Here is a 21,373-nt window from a genome sequence, read left to right as displayed (position 1 = left end):
TATAGTGCTGCCCTCTACTATTGGGAATAGAAATGTCTACATTCGGAGACCACAGAGGAACATTGGTCTCTTCTCAGTCGATGACGCATTAAAATCCTAGATGGTGGTTAAATGTTCCTAAGGAATTTTTATACACGTGCATTGAACGTTATTTGCTACTAACCAAGATAGTTGTCTTATTTTATATGTGTTTATTTATGAAGAATTTAAATTACTACTGTAAATAATGTCGTTTTTTATAAGAAATAATCAAGGGAAGAAGTCTCTTAAAAGAAAGGTATTATTACATAAACAACTAAATTATTTTTTTCATAATTTTTTCTTATTTATTGAAACTTTGAATTGTTTATACTCACGCATATTTTCATGAAATAATTTTTTTACAGATAAGTCAAAATGTACCAACACAAAATGGTATAAATAATGGTGTTAATAGTAAAAAAAAAAGTGCTAAAAAGACATCGAAATTCGATGATAATGAAAGCATTGCTAGCAGTGATGAAGAATTCATTGAACAAAATCGAAGGTAAAATAAGAAATACTTATGAATATGAATGGGTAAAGTATTTTTATAATAATTATTAATTAAATTTCTTTTTTGTTCAGAGAGGAAGATGGGAATTTCTCGAATGCATCTGAGGATGAGCACGAAACTGCTCAAGAGAAACGTTTGAGGTTAGCTAAGAAGTATTTAGCTGAAATAGAAGAAGAAGGTAAAGATATTTGAAAGAATTTAATGATCAATGTTTAAGTTATATTATTGAAAATTATCTATGAATATTTAAAATATTTTTTTTAATTAATTTATCTAGAGAAAGATAAGGCAGAGTTTGAAAAAAGTGCAGTATCTCGAAGACTACGAGAAGAATATTTAGAAGAAAAAGGACGATTAAGGAAAAGGATAGCTGATAATTATACAGGACATGAGAATATTATTGAATTGAAATGTAAAGATCATAAAGATTCTGTAACATGTATATGTCTATCGAATGACGGCGAAAATCTCTACAGTGGCTCTAAAGATGGCAGTTTAGTTAAATGTACGTATAAAATGAAATTTTTATTTTATTAATTTACAGAAACGGTTTTTATTAAAATTAATTAAATCAAATAATTTGGTTAAATGTTCCAGGGTCTTTGGTTAATAAAACCAAAGTGAACTCAATATGTGGGAAGAGAAAAACTCCGAACGGAATAAAATCAGTGCTTTGTATGGCTGTTAGTTCAGATAAAAAATTTTTAGTCGTTGGAGATAGTGGATCTAAAGACATCAAAGTGTTTAATGGTAATGATCTAAAGCATGTAAAAAATTTATCCGGCCATCGGGGTGCTGTAACTGGTTTGGCATTTCGTCGAGATACTCACATTTTATATTCAGCATCTGAAGATAGAAGTGTTAAAGTGTGGAATTTGGATGAAATGGCTTATGTTGAGTCACTGTAAGTTTTAGTTTACTACTTGAATTACTTTCATCATTTAAATGTTTTAGCACTTTAATATCTCATTTATTTGTACATAATATCATACTTGTAATCGTAGAATTTCATTTAAAATGTTACTTTATCTACGTATTTTAATCGAATTTTACATCAGAACTTAAAGTTGACTATAAAACTTTGATTTATGTTTTTACAGGTTCGGCCATCAAAGTGCTATTACATCAATAGATGCATTAACCCGTGAACGAGCGATAACAAGTGGCGGATTCGACAGATCTATTCGTCTTTGGAAAATCGTCGAAGAATCTCAACTGATATTTAATGGCCACGAAAATAGCATAGACGCCGTAAAATTCATAAATGAAGACACGTTTCTTAGTTGTGGTGATGATGGTCAATTATGTGTATGGAGTGTTATGAAGAAAAAACCATTATGTTCTGTTACACGTGCTCACGGTACAGATGAAACTAATGGACAAGCAATGTGGATTTCGAGTATTGCTACATTATTAAATACAGATTTAGTTGCCTCAGGTAAGGAATACAAATCTTAAAATCTAATATAAAATAAAGATTAAAATAAGAATTTTTCATAATTAATTATTTGAATAGACTATTTTTTATTCCGAAAGATATTAAAATGAGAAGCTCTATGCTAAATAATGACTGTATTTAATGCACGAATATGTAGATATAAGGACTTTTTTATACACTAATCGATTTATTAGTTAATTGTAATTGATAATCATCAAAACGTAGTATCGTTGAGAATTAAATGGCTATAATGATTATACAGTTTAATTATACGATGCTCTAAATTGGCTAGCTAACTGTCATACTAATTTAATGAATGTCGGAAAAATAACAATAATTAATATGATGTATATTTAAAATATTCAAATTAATATTACATGAATCTTTATGACAATTGCTCGATTAATTTATCGAAATGTTCACATCAATTTAAATTATTAATTGATTAACTAATATAAATTTTCGTTGATTGTCAGGTTCCAGAGATGGCAAAGTACGATTATGGAAGTGTGGTGATTCATTTAAATCATTGACATTATTATTTGAAGTAGAAATCGTGGGATTTGTTAATTCAATGGCGTTTACACAAGATGGTAAAAATCTTGTTGTTGGAATAGGTCAAGAGCATAAACTGGGTCGATGGTGGCGAATACCAGAAGCAAAAAATAAAATAATTGTTATATCACTTCTGCAGAAAAATGAGACTAAGTAAGTTAAATAATTGTAAAATATATTTTTTTTACATATACCAAATGTTTTTATTACTCCATCATGATTGAATGATTATAATGAGGATGATTGGATAATGAATGAAATGATAGAAATATCAAATGAAAAGATATATTGGTCCACAGTACAATTATTTATTTATTCTGTACAAAAGTTGAGTTATAAAATATTATGTCTCACGGCTGATCATTGTCTTTCGTGATGAAAATCATGCCGTCTGACGCTAGCTCGTATAACAATAATTATCGTCGTATAAAACGTGTGTACTTATAAAAAAAAAGCTTTCCGTAATCGAATGTGTGCATACGTCTGGACTTACACGACGGTTTATTCTTTTAAGTTATGATTTTCGTTTTATATTTTCTTCTATTTCTTATTAATTTATTGTAGAATTTTCTTCTTCTATAGGCCATTATTCTTAAACACGCGTAATTATTCTTTCATAAATACTTCCCGTTTTTTCTTATATGAGTACATTTTATTAGACACTCTATTAATATTATTATTATTCATTATTAATATTATTATCATTATTATTACCATTATTATTATTCTTTTAACCACGTTCAACAATGAATACATATGAATATTCTGAGTGCATTTAAATGAATTTAAGAAGCGTGTAAGCCTTCCGTTATGCAAAATTCAAACGGCCTTTATTTTTTTTAATACCAACAGTGATTGTGCTTTTTCAATGTACTTTGATAATTTTTAACTCATCTTATCACTCAAATACTTTCTCTTAACGAGACCATTTTTCATGAGAAAATTTTTTTTTAAATTAAAAATGTTAATTTTTTTTTCATATTCAAGTATGGTTTTAATTTAGTCATAAAAAAGATGATTTTTTAATTAATCTTATTTGATAATTTACAATTTAAAATTCGTTGCTATTGAGATAAGGATTATTTTCAACCATAAAAAATCGTGTATTGTATCCTGTATTACCGGAAAAAATAACTTTCCATTGAGCATGAATGTAGGCATGCGGATCGTTTCCTGAACTTACAATTTTTAACTTCTCTTTTTATTATATTTTTTTTTTTTCTTTTATTATATTTTCTTTCATTTCTACCAACCATTCATATGGGGGTTGACGTCCATGGCACTTTCAATACTATATTATGTACGCATGAGCTTGAAGACATGACGTGTTGAACATTTTCTACTTGTCCGCAATGCCAAGTAAAGTGTTTGGTTGAATATTTTTCATTCTTCATATCGAATATATGTACACTCTATGGACTAATTTAATGATCTTATCAATCAGAATTATATATCAATTAACATCATCCTTTACTTAATTTGATGAAAGTATAAGAAATGTATTAATGCCATGAAAATTTTTTCATTTTTATTTATTTAATAAAAGCACTTATTTCTGATCATTTTAGTCTTAATTAACGATAAGAAATTATTAAAATGTTTTATTCAACAATAAAATAAATTTAATTTATAGCCAAAAGTTGTATTAATAGTAATTAAACGAATGATATTCAAATTTATAATAAAATAAATAATGAATTGATTGAAATATCAGAAAAAGGTACTTTTATTATATTTATTTGTTAAATTTAAAAAATTATCATTTATATATAATCCCTTTAATCATCGACAAATTTCAATCCTTTTCCAAATACATGCATAATTTAATTTACTTTCTTTCCTATCGACACAAGTTTTTGTTAAATTTTATGATAGTATTTATTTTTGAAAAAATTCATTATATTTATGATAACGTATGTATTAATACATAATTGACAAAGAATTGTCTTTTCCTTACAAATTGATAAATTTTTATTACGACTCGCTGCATCTTTTACGCTTCAATGGTTCGGTAAATTTGTTGGTGCATTGTATACACGAAAGTTTTTTTATATACGACACATTTTACATTGAACTGTAATACTATTGTACGGTATTGTGATTTTCTGAGTAATGATTATGACTGTATTATTTTTTTTATTTTTTTTTTTTACTGTTTATTATGTTATGTTTTTTTTCTATTTTTTTTACTTTGATGCTTGATATACTATTGCGCTACTTGTGGACTACTACCTGATTTCTACTCTACTTTGTATTGAATGTATGTGTTTATCTGTTAGCTGAGCTGTAAATGTCAATTAATAATTATGATTATGAATAAATTGAAAGTAAAAATATGTATGAAAATTTCTTCTTGAATCTGATCAATGTTGAATGATAGTGGCATACAGAAGTAAATTGAAACCGTGCGCGAGATTTGAGTAACCACCGATAACGAGAGCACTTTGTTAATGAGGTTTGTTGAGTTTGGTTCGTTGTCGAGACCAATCGCTAATTAACGTGAATGAAAGAGTTAATGTTGTGCGTCGTCGGTGGTCACACGGTAAGTCGTATAACGAAAAAATGATTCCCACACACGTGTTGACGAGCGGTAATCAAGATATCTTATCACCAACGATGAATGACTAGAATTGATTTTATTTATTACAATGTGGGAGCGGAAATACAATATAAAGTGGAATGACCACGTGAAAAAGTAACGAAAGAAAATATTTTTCCATTACAATTATAGTAATAAATCAATAAATACTTATTCGTGTTTTTTGCTGGTCAAGTTTCATTGCTCAATACTTGATTAATAGTCTCGCGTTAATCTCCATTTAAATTGGATGTAATTGAAGAGCTCATAAATGCTCTGTTACTCTTATTTTTTATCCTTATTTTTATTTTTTATTATTATTATTTTATTTTTGTTCTTAAATTATAACCGTTGTGGTTAATAAAATCATGCAGCTGCGCGTAATCACTTTGTGTTTCCATCATTGTTAAAAATTTTAGACATCAACATACATCCATTTTTTTTTTAAATAATTAATCGTTATTAGAAACCTATACTTTATACTCGTTACATGTCTTATTATAAATTTTAAACTGTCTTTTTTTTGTTTTAATATATCTTCCTATGAATTACTAATTCGTTTTTTTATTTACAATACATCTACGAGTATTCCGTTTCTTCCCATTTCGATGATAAACTTAGGCAGTTATATTTATTTTATAACTACAACTATAATATCAATTGATATTGTGTCATAATGCCAAATAAAAAAGGTCAGGCTTATAGTGGAAAAAAAAAAATAAAGTGATGATAAGAAAATATTATGAATGAAATAAATATCAATTGATGTAGGTTTGAGCGAGGTAAAGCAGGATTTATTTTTGGAATGGATTGTTTAATGAAACCTCTTATTAATATTGAGTATTTAAATAATAAATGGAAAGGAAAAAATAAAATAAAAAAAATCAACTGAATGGAAGTGTGTCATTTTATCTATTTCTATCTATATCTTCAACCTGAATTATTAATATACCGATATTGATCTATCATTCGTATGAATGAAAATATATCATTCATATAATCTATAATACAATGTCACTGGAGCCTTGCTATTACGTTTACTTGGCAATTTTTTTCTTAATATTACATCCTATCATACCATTCAAATCAGCCTGTCATGGAATGTTTTGTGATAGATTTTTAATTATTTTAACTGCAATCAAAATTTATAGAGAGTAAATGCAATTAAAATTAACAACTATTCAGATTTTGTCAGTCTTCATTAAGATGGTATAAATACATACACCCAGACAGACCGATTGAATCGATATGATTTACATTTATTTAATATTTTTTTTTATATTCGGTTCTTATTCACGCTCAATCACAGTGAAAAATTGAAACAAGTTTTATGACAGACGAACGTGGATCAAAGGGCGGTATAATACTTAGGCTTACAATACTGTAATGTACAACGCAATAAGCGCGTTGTATACTTGACTTTTATTATTCACTTTTTTATTTTCCTTACGCTTATGATTGCAATTCAATTGGTATTGATATAATTGAACAAGACCATAAAAAAAGAAACATGCTTGATAATTACAAAATCATTTTCTATGTAAGAAATTATAATTTTAATTAGGGAAATAGATGTTAGATATTCGGTCATTATTCAAGTATAATATTTACATTACTTATTTTTTTGTTTATCTTTCGAATACAATGACATATATTTCATTGCTAAAGATTTTGCAATCACGTGCACAATAAAAATTTAGTCAATTTTCAATTTTTTTTTATTGTTCAATCAATACAGCTAATTTAAATGAGTTTTCAAGCTTTTTGTTTTTTATATAAAAAAAAAAATAAATAACCATGCTGCTTTGTCATTGGGTAATTAAATGTTTAGAGTCAATAATTTAAAACGGAATTTAAAATTAAAAAAAAATAGAACTGAAACTGAAACACCAATTGAGAATTGGTTTTAAATGCAACAAATGGAAAATAAAATAATGAAACTATATTAATTAGAATGATGATAATAATCGTAATAATAATTAGAAAATAGTTATAAATGTAAGAATAATATTAATAATGATAATAATAATAAACACAATAATATTAAGTATAATAATAATAATAATACAAGGGCAGAAACAAGAGAGGGAAATACTACACCTCCCTTAGTCACGTTCTTTCACACTTATTAAATTTGATAATTCACTAATTATGTTGAATATTAAACAGACATTCCTTGCATATCAATAGATAGACAATAAATATGATACAGACTTATATTAGACTTCGATATAATACAAATATATTACAAACTCTCGTCTCTCATTTGAAATCTTGACTTTTGACAATTTTTTATTACTCTATCTGTTTTTTTTTCATGCAGTCAAAGATAAGCATGATTATTTATCAATCACCATTCAATTGAAACATTCATGTTGCACGGAAAAAATGACTTTGCAATGATTTTTTGCAAAAATTGTCATATAATATTTTATATATAATATTTATATATTTATATAATCGTTATAAGTCTATTTACAATCGAATTATTTGCTCAATACGGGCTAAAATTTATATGCCATTAACAAAATCACGTAGGGTTGAGTCGAGATAAATCGATAACGGTATCTTTAGTTTACTCTGTAGCACATGTATATGTATGTGTATGTATTATTAATACAAAATATACTTTCTATTGGAAAGAGAAATCAATCGTATTTATTATATATCAAGTTAATCGCGTTTAATTCATTATTATTTACCACTATAATTGGAAAATTATTAATACAATATATATAAATGTATTTACAGTGTGATAAAATGTCTACGCGATCAGCGTTGACACGATTGTTTTCTAGTTTCCATGATAGATGTGTATCAAACATTGAATTCCTCTGCTGTGAACTCAATGAAAAACAAAAATAAATAGATACCGTTTAAGAGCATATCTCGACATAAAGAGTTTTTACAATGATTACAAAAAAAATCTAACCGTGACTCGTTAGTTAGATAGCCCGTATCGTTAGCACATTTATATATTTTTAAATAAATACCTAGCTATTAGCGTAATGATAAAGACAATCAATACGACTTCTAGCTGTCTTTAATGATAGTTATCATAATCGATATATAACTACATAGTGTCTAACGATAGCATTTAATTTTAATATGGCTTTATCATGTTTAATCAATTTTGCTCCACGTTCTCAAATTACAATTCTGATTAATCGTTGTGTCTCTCACTTCTCTCTCGCTTTATCGTTTTTGTTTTCTCTATTACTCGACAAGTTATGGATACTTTTCGTGCTGATTGGCTGATGTTCGAAAAACTCGTCGATTCCAAGGCAACGAAGGAACGTGGAAATGAATTAAACGTAGGTTAATCACAGAAGAAGGGGTCTTGATGGGCGACGAGGTCGACTACAGTCGGTTCACCGCATCAGATTGGGCAGTAGGATGCTGACCAGAAGTGCTACCGTTGAGAGGTAAATCAATCGCTGAGAACTCTCTCGTGGCCGATAAAGTGCTGAGCTTGCATCATTGTAAGTTAACTCTTCATTCTTTACCACCTCATTCGGATGATCCGAGTACTCTTCTGTAATTAAAAAAATTCAAGGTTTACTATCTGATATCTGATATAATTACAGTTAGGCTATAATTATCTGAAAGTAGTAGGCAGAAAAAAAGATGAGAGAACAGAAATAAGTTTTAATGTAATGGACACCAAATGACTGTTATGTTATACAAGGGAAACCTAAAAGTGGCATGTATTTAGACAGATGTTTTTTGGAGTAAGAAAAAAAGAAAGAGTAATAGAGAGATAGGGTGAGAAGAATTGACGTAAAAATCTAGGCGGCTTAACTTACAACTTCTCCGGCAATTTTAACACGTCAGACAAGTTAAGCGACTAGACTTAGAGAAATTAAATTGAGCGTTTAATTACAGTACGGGTTGTAGGAAGAGAAAAAGAGGATACCAAGTACAGGACAGGTGTGAACAGGTGTCTTTGAGACAAAGTTGTTGCGTGAACGCATTAATCGTGATCATCGTCGTTGTTTCTTACAAAGAACAGAGAAAAAAAAGTGCGATTAATTGTCTCGTATGCAAGAGATAGGAGAAAAAGAAGGCAATGGGGGTTGAAGAAAAGAAGGGAGCAAAGGTGAAAAGAATCGAGACGTATAACGCACAGCAAAGCGCAAAAATAAAAAAGAAAAAATGGTTAAGTGGGAGGAGAAAGAAAGAAGGGATAATGCCACGAGCGGGCAGGTGTTGTGTCCAAGAAAAGACGGCATTTGCTCTTTCTCTCATATGTTTTCAGCGGTATGTACGTACTGTTCTTCTTCTTCTGGGTGATGGAGGTCTTGGGCGGTGATGGGGATGGCGGTCCATTGTGAATCGGCGGCTGTGGTTGATGGGGATGCGATGGATATATTGCTGGAGGGGGAACGTGAGACAGAGTGGGCGCCAGTGTTCCCGGTTGATGATGATAGATGTTGCCTCCTGGGTAGAATCGATCTCCGCCCTTAAAGACACTTGGGGGTAGCGAGGGTGGTAAACCAGCAGCATTTCCTCCGAAAATTCCAACACTCGTTGAGCTGCTTGACACAGTACTGCTGCCTCCCGTTACAGGGTCTGTGGTAAATACACAAAAGACATCATATTAGCATGATTCATCTGCATATAATGAAGCTAAATGTTACGGTAGAGTACTTACAGTTGTTGCGAGAGGTGGCTGATGATGATGCATTGGTATCGTTGGCACAGCATACCTTGAAGACAACCTTCATGTTGTGAGTGGAGCACCGTCCTCCAATGCGCCTGTGAAGGTCGTCTTTGGATGACGTACTGATGAAATAGTAATCATGACCAGGAAGAAATTCCAATCCTCCAGGCTGTGGTGTAAACGGCCTAAACGTGATGGTGAAGTACATCGTTTTCGTAGGTTTGTCACAAACTGCTATCACTCGAGGACTCGGGTTAGTTATTCGACACGTTTCATATTCCTCTTTAGACACCTGTTCCAATTGAAGCAATTCATGAATACAATTAGACATTAAATATGTATGTATCGAGTGACAAATATGAGTAATGTCACTGAATGGCTAAAGGATTCTGTAGTTTAGTTTCAAACTTACATTGTAGATGATATATTTCTCGGCATCCTCGTCGAATGTACCGGGCACGTAAACCGGACAAATGATGTTGACCTGGTCATACTCAAATGGTGCATTATTCTTGTTGACATCGATAATATGATCGGTGTTGTCTATCCGGAATCTGTAACAATAAATAAGGGTGACAATATAATAGATGTCGAGCTAAATAGTGTATGTTACAAGTGACTATATAGAGTACTAGAAATAAATATATAATAATGTGTATAAGTTTTAGAGGGGAAGTTAATAAAAGGCGTCGATGGAAGAGCCTGAACTTGGATAGGATGAGTCCCATGTACAACCGGTTCTCTTGTGGGCCTCCGGCTAGCTACAGGCTGCCCGATGCCAACTCCTATCCTCCTCTCCATCGCATATATTATAGAGTGCTCCCGCACAGTTTGTGCTATATCGTTGTTCTGTATACTCAGCTTTCTCTTTTTCTTGCTCTCGCTCCCACACCTTTTCTACATCATATTCGCCAAGTCGAAAGGCGTGCATTGCAAGCGAGAAACGCGTTTCGACATTTCGTAGTATTAACGGACGATCTCGTAAGTGGGCGTGTAAGGGCTCGAAAATTGGATGGTAGGACGGCCTCGAGCAAATTAACGTTTGGCGATAATATCCGTTCTCGGGCTTAAGCTGTGTCGGTTGGCTTGGTTCAGTCCCTAGGCAACCCCGTTGTTGCATGTCTATATTCTTTATATATGTGTGTTGTGTATATAGAGTGTGTTGGTGCACGCCGACGTCTCGTGGACGCCCACTTCGGCTTCGATTTTGCGGCATCGTACGTGTTCGTCAAGGCATACCCGCGGCACTCACTCTTTCTTCTTTGCTCTCACTTTACAGGTCTTTGTCTCACGGCGTGAACCAGCGGCTCAACCGGACCAACCATCAGTTTTATTTTTTATTGTTATTATTTTTTTTTTTCAAACTTTTTTCACCTCTCTTTTGTAATTTTTATATTATTCCCCCAATGTATAGTAATACACTTGTGCACTGATATAACCCAACATCACCAATTTCTCATAACATTATTATATTTGAATGTAGAAAGCTTTTTTACCCTCCGGAAATTTGCTACATAGATCTTCTTATAGATACATGTCGATCATTCATATGTACATGAACGCAAAGTCTGCTTGGTAACTGGACTAATGACGGATATGTTCCAATGTAGTGTCGAGATGGACCGATGATGAAACAGCCAAATTGAAATATCGAAAAAGTGGGCGTGGTGCAACCGATGTAGAATGCACGACATATCGGAAAATTATAATTGGAGAAAGAAATTCCGTTCACGTGTTCGGAAATTGCTCAAATCATTATTGGATTTGGTATCGGAAAAAAATTCAATAGAACAACTTGACATATGAAGATCGAGTGACTATTCATTTTCCTCAATAAAAAATATTAGCCATCACATATCTTTTGTACTAGTGAATAAGTGAAGAATGTCATTTCAATGATATATCGACCTAAACACGCTTTTTAGTTCATTATTAACTTTCAGATGTTTTTAATAAATACATTTTTATCGAGACGTATCATCAGCCAGCATATCAAAACATATTATTTAGTACCCCTCATGCCATAATTAAATTTTCGGAAAATACTTTATCTACTTTAGCAGCCAGATGGACCAGCAGCACACTGACCCATTATAGACATGCTATCATTTTTTCTCTTGATAGCTTAGCACTATTTTAAATTCTACCTACGTTTTAAATATAATATTATACAATAAATTTTGTTAAAAATGTATATTAGCGAAAATGCTTTTAAAAGAATTCACTGACTAGGAAATATATGAATATTGAGATATGTTAAGTGGTAATATTGAGAAAATCAAAACGAAGAAAAAATATCATCGAAAGTGAGATGTATCTGTGAAAAGAGAGTTGATGTAGTAGAAAAGAGAAGAAAAAATAATGTAGAAATAAAATAAAGTGAAAAACAGTTATGAGAGAAAGACTGTGTGCTGCAGCACTGAACGGAGATATATTCTGGCAGAGATATCAAAGCCGACGTAGAGACGACGTCAAAGAGCTTGAAATGAGTAAAGCAAAAAGTCTATAGAGAAACATTGGTGTTTGCCGCGTTATAGTTCTGCTTGTGGCACTGAAATGTGACAATCTTTTTCTTACTTATGACTTTTTTCACCCCTGGATAGACATTAAATCTGAGACATAAAAGAGCACGTGGGTCTCGGTTGTGTTTCTTTAATATTACAATGTTTGACGAAAAAAAAAAAAGGAATTAAATTAAAAATGAAAAGATAAAAACCACTTTTCATTATAGAGAATAATGTAAAACACTTGTTATTTTCTGTTTCTACTTTTTCTTTCTCACACATTTTTATTTTCACATTAAACACTATGTTGTATAAATTTATGAAACTTCCCTGCTATTACATTGACAATGCCTCCGGACAGAAGATAGTTAATTATGATATAATTATAACAAATATTCTCGTAATTAAAGGAACACGTAATGAAAATGATGGAGTTCGGCCTGCTTGTTTAATTATACGATAAAGGACTGTTTTACCTAAGGTATTTCATTATTAAATATTTTTAGGAAAATTTCTCTTTAAATCTCTGAAAATTTTTTAATTTTATCAGACTTAGATATTTCAAGTATGCGACTTATTTAATGTAAATAATGCATCTACAAAATTAACTTATTCATTTATTTTTGATTATAATTTTTTTCATTTAAATAATAGTCGTTAATTTTTTTTTTTATGCTTAAAATATTTTATTTAGTAATACTTGTTTGTATTTTTTTTTTTGGTGAAAAGTTTTAACAATTGAATTGAAAATTTTTTTCAAGAGAAATTTAACTTTGTAAACTTTTTCTTTCAATTTGAAAATGAAAATGCATTTTTATTTTCTACAAAAATCATTTCCATCTGAATATTTTTTCTCAGAATAATGAAAATTTTTTTTTTTGTAGAAAAAATACAATAACACTGAAATAAGTCAATGGAAAAATACATCATATTTGGTGACAGAAATTTTTCGATTTATTTTCTTCTTGCAGAATATATATATATATATATATATTTGTCCCTCTTTACTCCAAGAAAGACAGAGAGCAAAAAAATAAATAAGACAAAGAATAAGAGACAGAGAGAAATTTGTGGTACAGACAAAAATAACTGTCAACACTGCTGCTGAAAATTTAACTCAATGAAAAGATTACCATAAGTTGACTTTAGCATTTTATTACTCCAATATAACCGCTGACATAATAATCTAAGGTCTTTTATGGACATTAATGACCTGCGCCATCCTCTTGCATCCATGATAACTTTCACACTGACTTGACAACCTCGATTAAAAGATATTCTTAAGATTCAGTCACGGATTGGCGTGACTATGTTTCCATTTTATATTGCTTATATCACAGACCTTTGTCCTTTCTCCAAGAAAGATATCCGGCATCGATTGCGTTGAATGTATACATATATATGTATATAAAAATGCAAACTTTTTCCCCCTCATTTTTTTCTCATTGCTGATACTTTTCCTTGGATTTCGCCCAGCAAAATAGACTCTAAACGATTGACTCAAGAATCCATAGAATTTTTTCTGGCCTCTCCAAACGGTTTTCTGCTAACAAAAGAATTGGAGATCAATGCCTTCCAAATCTCTGAATAGAATGTGCTGCTAGTCAGTAATTTTTTTTTCTTCTTCTTTTTTTTCTTACTTATAGTATTATTGTTATTATTACTTGTATTGTTTGTATATATTTACTTTTTTCCGGTTGATTTTGATTTTTACTAGTGACCGGCATTTTATCAGTTAGGTGGCCAAGGACAAGATGCTGGAAGAAAGAATGCGAGGTCTAGGGACTTTGGTAGTAGAAGCATTCAAGGTCTTGAGTTTATTTGCTTGAACTGTATAGAAAAGTTGGGCCAATATACACAGCAAGTGGTAGAGAGAAGAATCAAATCTAATCTTGAAGGTTTTTTCGATTCTTAAAAGCTGAGAATAGTTAGGAGTGGAGAAGATGAAGATTCGGATGGCATAAATCCACCGAGATCGTCGGGTGTGTCTCATAGACAAATGGTACCAACAGTGCAGATAGTCGTGTTAGTAAGGTTCAGAGTCTCACTATTCGCTTTATAAATCCCGCTGTGCACCCATACCCCAGGTATATGGACCCATATACCTGGAAGGAACTTGAGGTAGAGCTTCAGTAGACACAACGACCATAGTTAAAAGGATGTAGACGAGCGTCACTACTACTAAGTTGTTTTTTTTTCCCTTTTATAAGTCTCATTCTTGTTGTCACGCGAACACTCAAACGGAATGTCTCTTCCGAAGAAATAAAAAGTGACCCACTTGATTATAGGTGTAAGCCCCAGGTAGTCAAGCTCAAAGAATTGTAAAATAAAACGTCCCTAATCCCACTCAAAATTTGTATTTACGCGTGTTGCTTATTTTTTTTTGTAGCCATTTTCTCAATTCTTTCTGTTTTCATTGTTACAAGTAACGTATTCATTAGGGATTCTCATTATCCGCCATGATGACAGAAAAAATTATTTGAAAAGCACTAAATATTATAGAATTTTTTTAGAAATTTTTTTTTGAAATAAAAGTTATAATATATGACGTCCTTTTCTTTGTTTATAATGATCAATGTCATGGAGTAATGATTTGAGTTAAGGGCTGTTATTTTTTATGTTGCCTTGAAATTTAGGCCTAATCGATGTAGAAAATAGTTTTCGAAAACATTTTTCAGCAATTAGGTAACTTAAAAAAGCTCCGAAGGACGTACATGAAAAATGATTTTTTTATTTACATCTCATCTTTCCCTTTATTATTTTTTTTTACTTTTTTCTACCATAATTTTTTGATTGTTTCGAGATTTTGATTAATGATCATGCAGAAGAAATGTAGGAGGAAAAATGAATGATAGATAAAAATATATTGCCACTCTTATGCGGTAATATTTATGAATAGAAAATAGTTGAGTAAACAAAATAATGTGGTCAGCGAGGGAATATGTTTATTTATTTAAAAAAATACTTTCTCTCCAAAAATAGACTTTTTCTTTTTTTTGAAGACATTGGCAGAAATGATGGCCTTCATTCTTCAATGTTTGACTTTGAAAGGGAGAAAAGGGCGGAAGAAAGAATAAGGACAAGAGAAAAACATCAAGGTCAAAAGCAATGTTGGAACCTCGACCCAAGCCAACACACAATGTCTGCTACATATCGTTAAAGTTCAATTTTATTTTTTCAAAAGTTTGAAAAGTAATTTATTCTCCCTTTTAAAAGGGAGGCCAGCAAATTTCAGTACGGTGTCTCACCTCGACCATTCACCTAATTTTTTTTCTCTTGGTCCGGGTGTTTTCTACCTACTCACAATATACACAAAACTTGGTCCACAGGGAATACAAACTATTCTTGGGATTCGTGGCATAGGCTTTAGTATGAAAGCATATATTTTCCGTTTCACTGTTCACTGTACATGAGAAGCATATCCATTGAAGAACCGCCTGCAGACGCGAAATTCTATTGAGAAGACGAGGGTGCATCTTCTTGCCTGGCAGTCCATAGTGAGGCCCAGGTATAAATTTACGCGGCGGCGGCGACTCTAAAATTGTGCCGACTATATACTATACGACCATATAAAATAACGAGAGATGAGATGAGAAACGAAAAATGTTCTTTTTTCACGGCAATCGGTTATCGAAAACTTTGATCGGTACCGCCCCCAAGACTTGGAAAAAGAATCGAATCATTTTATTTCTTAAATGATTTTTTATCTACATCTGGATAATTTTCTAGAATTATTACTGTTCGATAATGATCGACAAGGAAAGATTTTTAATTGTTTTATCAATCATCTTTTTCCTTATATTTTCCAGAGGAATAAATATAAAATAACTCTGTAGAATAATTTTTTTCGGGGTTTTTTTTTCTTTATCTTCGACCATGTTTTAAGAAAACTTTCGATAACTTTTCGACTTGGTTATTTTTTTTTTTCCAAATTCTGATGCTTGAAATTCGTGTAAGAATTTTTTTCTCCATTTATTTGATCAGATTTGAATCAGGTTTGGGTGTATACATCGGAAGAAGATCGTAAATATTTTTGTTATCAAAATGTACATTCATTTAAATAATTTCGTGAGATAGATAACAAAATGAGCAAATTTAAAGAATTACTTTTTTTGACATTATTTTTTAATAAAGTCGATACTTTATGTTAGTGATAATATGATAATATATATATTTATAATAAACAATTTATGTAGATAGAAAGAAAAAAATTAATATTAAAACTAAAATCTATAAAAATGCATAAACTCCAAAAATAAATTTAAAATTCAATACATTCAATAATTATCTCAATATACATAATTATATTCCATTAAACTCAAGTCATTTAAAATTTGCAATTATGAATACTGCAAATAATAATGAGAATGAAAAAATATAGTAGAATTATTTGCTCATTATATTTCATTGATTAACTCAATTATTTAGCAATATTTTGAGATTAAATATTGACAGGCAGGTGTAAATATTTTTTTTTATGGAAATGAAATTTTATTGCAATGCTTGGTGGAATGTCCTTATCAAACTGTTGAGGTAAATACAGGGTAGATTACAGTTCAAAGATAATATCCATCAAAGGAAACGACATGGGCGAATAAGAGGGGAAAAAAGTAAAAATGAAGAAAAGGTAGTAAGAGAGAAGACGAAAAGGGAAAGAATCATGTGTATAAAGACTTTTATATATATATATATATATATTCTTCATCAGAAGAGCAGAGCAAAAAAATAAATAAATGGTAGGTCGGATGTTTATTCGTTGCGGCAGTAACTCGATTTTTTTCACCACAGGATCAATCACATCCATTCGACGAGAAATATTGCTTTGAAAGATTAAAAAAGGTCTTGAGCGTCCAAGGTGAGACGTTAGTGGTGCTTCTACATGCGTGTTTACGAAATACATGACGTGTGTGTATACACATAGTATATATGTCGGGGATACTCCAAACATTGCGGCAGAAAAAGAAAAACCAAAAAGACATAAAATCAAATCTGCACAGTTAGACACATTACAGTATCCAGAAATCGTCTGAAATCAAGTATAAAACCCAAGCGAATAATAAAATCATATAGTCATGCTCGTAGAATCACAACATAACTCAAGCGCATATTTTTAAGTAGGGGCAAAATAAGCAGCTGCTTCTTTTTTCTTCAACAACTCTGAGCTCTCTATACTCGCATCTGCCCTTTTTCCCAAGTCCATCTCCTTATGAGTACTCGACCTTAGGACGTCGACGTGACGCATTTTCCACACGATCTTTGCTTTCTCTCGATCACTCGGTACAGGTCGACACACCAATCGAATCGAATCAATTCCAACCTGAATTTTTCGAGTACCTACATCACGTTGAAGGCCTCGGGTTATTAACGTTTGCCATGATACAACGCCCACACCTTCTTCAATTTACATTCCATTCAATCTATTATCATTATTTTCTGCTACATCTAAATACTGCGAAAAAAAAACAGTTTTAGATGAATATATATCTCTAAGTCATCGTTATTAAAGTATTATTATAATACCTCGCAATTATTTGCTCATATCATACTTGAATTATTTATTCAATCAAAAATTACAAAGTTGAGTATATTTTTTCTAGCTGCTTTTTTTTTGTATTGATAGTACATGGAGTCAGTTTCAGACTCTCTAGCGATTGGTTTTCAACAAAACTAGTTTTTTTTTAACTACTGATTATTCTCGTAGCTTCAGGATATTTTTAAAAATATAAAATAAAAACCTATTGATTTCACCTTTTATGTTACCACAATAAAAAAATAAATTGTTTATTTATTGTTATAGTGCAGCAGTCAGATTGCAAGGATACAGTTATATTCATTCAGGATAATGTTATCTATTAAGGTTTCAATTAAATATGATCTATGATCTTCGTGATTCGCGTGATTGTCGTGATTCACGTGATAATCGTTATCTCTATGATGATCTTCGTGATGTTAACAGTTAAACTAAAATAATCTAAACCATGAAATTAACTAACTTGTTGACATACTTTCAAGAGAATCCTTCATTATTTAAATTTAATGTATATTTACTAAAAATTTTGTAAAGAATTCATTATACAGCTTAAAAAAAATTTAGCAAAGATTTAAATTAAACAGAAGATAAATTATATCTTAATTCAATGTTTGCTTTGAAGGGTATAATAACATATTCTACTTACAAAAGGTTTTTTTTCCTACAAATATTTGTGTATGATAAGGGATTTTATAATGATTGTGATGAAAAATTTAATTAAATTAATCCTTATTATCAATAGAAAGCTAGAATACCAATTGACTAAAAAGATTGATTGAGTTTAGCAAATGAATAACTTGCAAACATGAGATCAAAGAGATTTTTTTCCTTTTCTATTTACAAAATTTAATTATACAGTACGATTGAATTAATGCAACTAAACATTCTCGAATATTGACATATCATTAATATTCATATAAAATAGATATTCGAAGAATTCAGTGGGCAATGATGATACATTCATCTTATTAAGATCAAACAAAAAATATTTTCATTAAAACTCTTGATGACAAATCAATTTCTTTGATGTCGGTAAAATATTGAAGAATTTCCGAAAAAAATCTATCAATTTGTCATCCAAATATTTCAAACGTCATCATTCAAATTTGTGTAACGTAATTATGCAAATGAACTTGGGATGAATTTTAGTGAAAAAAAAAAAAAAACAAATGGAAAGAAATGTAATTGGTAAGAAACATTGTAAATGGTTGAATGAACAATAGAATATATAAGAACTGATATGAAATAAATATTTAACAAGTAGTTGATAATGTCAAAAAATCTTCTAGATAAAGTACTTAATAATGAATTAAAAAAAAGTTAAAAGAAGCGGTGAAAAAAAGTTGACGTTTGTAGGTATAAAATGTTCTGCCACGTGTGTCGCAGAAAAAGTGAGGCTTGTTTCGCCAATTGAGCTGGCGGTGAGGTGGAACAGATAAGTGGTTAATGTTCAGTTAAAGTGATACGCGACATGCTTTTCGTCAGTGTGCCCGCGAGGGGCTTAATTCTATTCCGTTTTCATGATGATGCGCATCGAAAATTGCAAGGAGGTGCTTATTCACTGAAAGAACATCGAAATGAATTAAGAAAGAAGAAAAAGAGTAAGAGAGAAAGAACGATCAGTGTACGCTGTGTTGAATAACGGTTTTGGTGTAACGTCGAGAGAAATATCCCGAAACGTAAATGCGCCACTCATTACTGAAATATAATGGGTTATTTCAGTCCTCTTCGAATTACCCACTCGACAATGAGGAATTTGATACAAAAAAAACCTTTTGGGTTAGTCCCTTCATCATCATATTCACTCAAGTTTTTCATTCTTTTGTTTGATTATTTTATATTCTGATATTTTTCATAGCATGTTTTAATTAAAAATTTTTATTAATTAATATAATAAGAGTTTAATAAAACAAAAAGCGTATTGAAAAAAAAAAAGGAAGAAAAGCATAGAAAAAGCTTGTGAAAAAGGGAATTTATTAAAATCCATGCAAAATTGATTTAACTAAATTTCATTATATAGTTACGGGGTAGCCAATCATGCGGAGAGGATTGCCACGTTCGTTGTCTACTCATCAATTTCATGTGACAATATTACACGAGTATACAATCATGTAATGATAGCTTCAATCAAATCACTAACTTAATGATACGTATAAAAATGCATGCAAATTAAATGTTTCGCAAACCATTATGAAGAACGTAAAATTTAGCAATTTAAAGACATAAAAGAGTGCATGTTTTATATAGTAGACATTTATATCTCAAGTACAATACTTGTACTTCCGGTTTATATTGGTCTTTAATGTAAGTATACGTTTATAGATGAAAGGTTGAACAGTGGGGTAATAGAAAAAATTAGTATCATTTCTCTTGAAAAATTTCAACTGATTGACAGTCGGTGGATAAGTTGATGTATAAGAATGTATATATAAATATTAAGTACATTTGTGTTATGTAAAATAATGAATAGAAAGTATTTTTTGTTGCTCCAAAGAATGGAGTGAAAGAATGAAAAATAGCAAGGATTTTACCTCGAACAATCAAAAAACAAGTGTTGTTCTTTGCATTCACTTAGTCTTGACTTGGTTTTTGTTATTTAATTCTATAGTTCTTTGACTGCTTTGAAGCGAGATTGAAAGTACATGGTAAAAAGAAAAAAAAATGTATACGGTATAGTTGGAAGGTGATTCACACGACCGAGTACTGAATCGTAAATAAGTTAAAACAGCTACTTTGTGATGTTCATTCTCTAATAAAGCCGCAGGACTTTCAGTAAAACGAATCACAAGTGTAGATTACAAATGAGCTATGATATATACGATACCGTCCTCTCTCTGTTGACTGCTATAATCGCTGCTAACAACCTTTTTTATGTGCTAATGGTGTTAATATAAATTCAATACCTTGTAATAAATGTAAATTTGGGGAGGAAATAAAAATAATGATAAAAATAATTAGTCTTTTACCTCTTTAATGGGTGAAAAAATATCACTGAATAAATATTACTTTTAAAATTACTTAACGTTCCACTTTACCCGTAATTACTTCAAAGATTTACATAGAGATTTACAGGCTGTATCTGATTTATTTATTGGAAATGGTCATTCTCAAAATTAACTCGTGTTAATTCATACATAATTGCTTTTTAACTGAATACCCCTTTTTTTTCATTTAATCTTACTTCACATAATTGATAGTAAGCCTTTCTTTACTGACTAATTTAGAAAATTTAATTTTTCTAACTGTATTTTATTGTTAAGTCTTTTGTAGTTTTCCATTAGACTTTATTCGACAAATTACCGTTAAAAACTACTTTTGTTTTACTTCATTACAAGAATTGAAATATATAAAACGAGTATTTTTTTATCTATTTAACCATTCAATTTCTTTCATTATTAAATTTATGTCAATTTGTATTTCAAAGAACTTCTATTTAATAAATATAAAATTTTTTACATGGTAATTGTTTCACTAAAACAGATTGAGTAATTAACAGAACTGACATTTGCATTATTGACTTTGACATTTTATTAATTTAAGTATTGATCGTAGGATATTTTTAAGAGCTGT

The 21,373-nt window shown here is 30.5% G+C and overlaps 1 protein-coding gene across 1 annotated transcript; it reads left to right on the top strand.

Annotated features, from left to right (window-relative positions):
- The first annotated feature begins 62 nt into the window (after positions 1–62).
- Positions 63–18,116, top strand: U3-55K (U3 small nuclear riboprotein factor 55K). The gene is made up of 8 exons (XM_035093083.1): positions 63–277; positions 387–526; positions 607–713; positions 813–1,040; positions 1,133–1,439; positions 1,636–1,973; positions 2,450–2,681; positions 18,071–18,116. The coding sequence occupies exons 1-8, from the start codon at positions 227–229 to the stop codon at positions 18,114–18,116; spliced, it is 1,449 nt and encodes a 482-aa protein (XP_034948974.1). The 5' UTR covers positions 63–226.
- The last annotated feature ends 3,257 nt before the right edge of the window (positions 18,117–21,373 follow it).

This window comes from Chelonus insularis, unplaced genomic scaffold (genome assembly GCF_013357705.1).
Source record: "Chelonus insularis isolate UGA/USDA-ARS -01 unplaced genomic scaffold, ASM1335770v1 contig_94_pilon, whole genome shotgun sequence".
NCBI lineage: Eukaryota > Metazoa > Arthropoda > Insecta > Hymenoptera > Braconidae > Chelonus > Chelonus insularis.
Note: the sequence above shows the minus strand (reverse complement) of the source record. Positions and strands in the feature narration are given on the sequence as shown.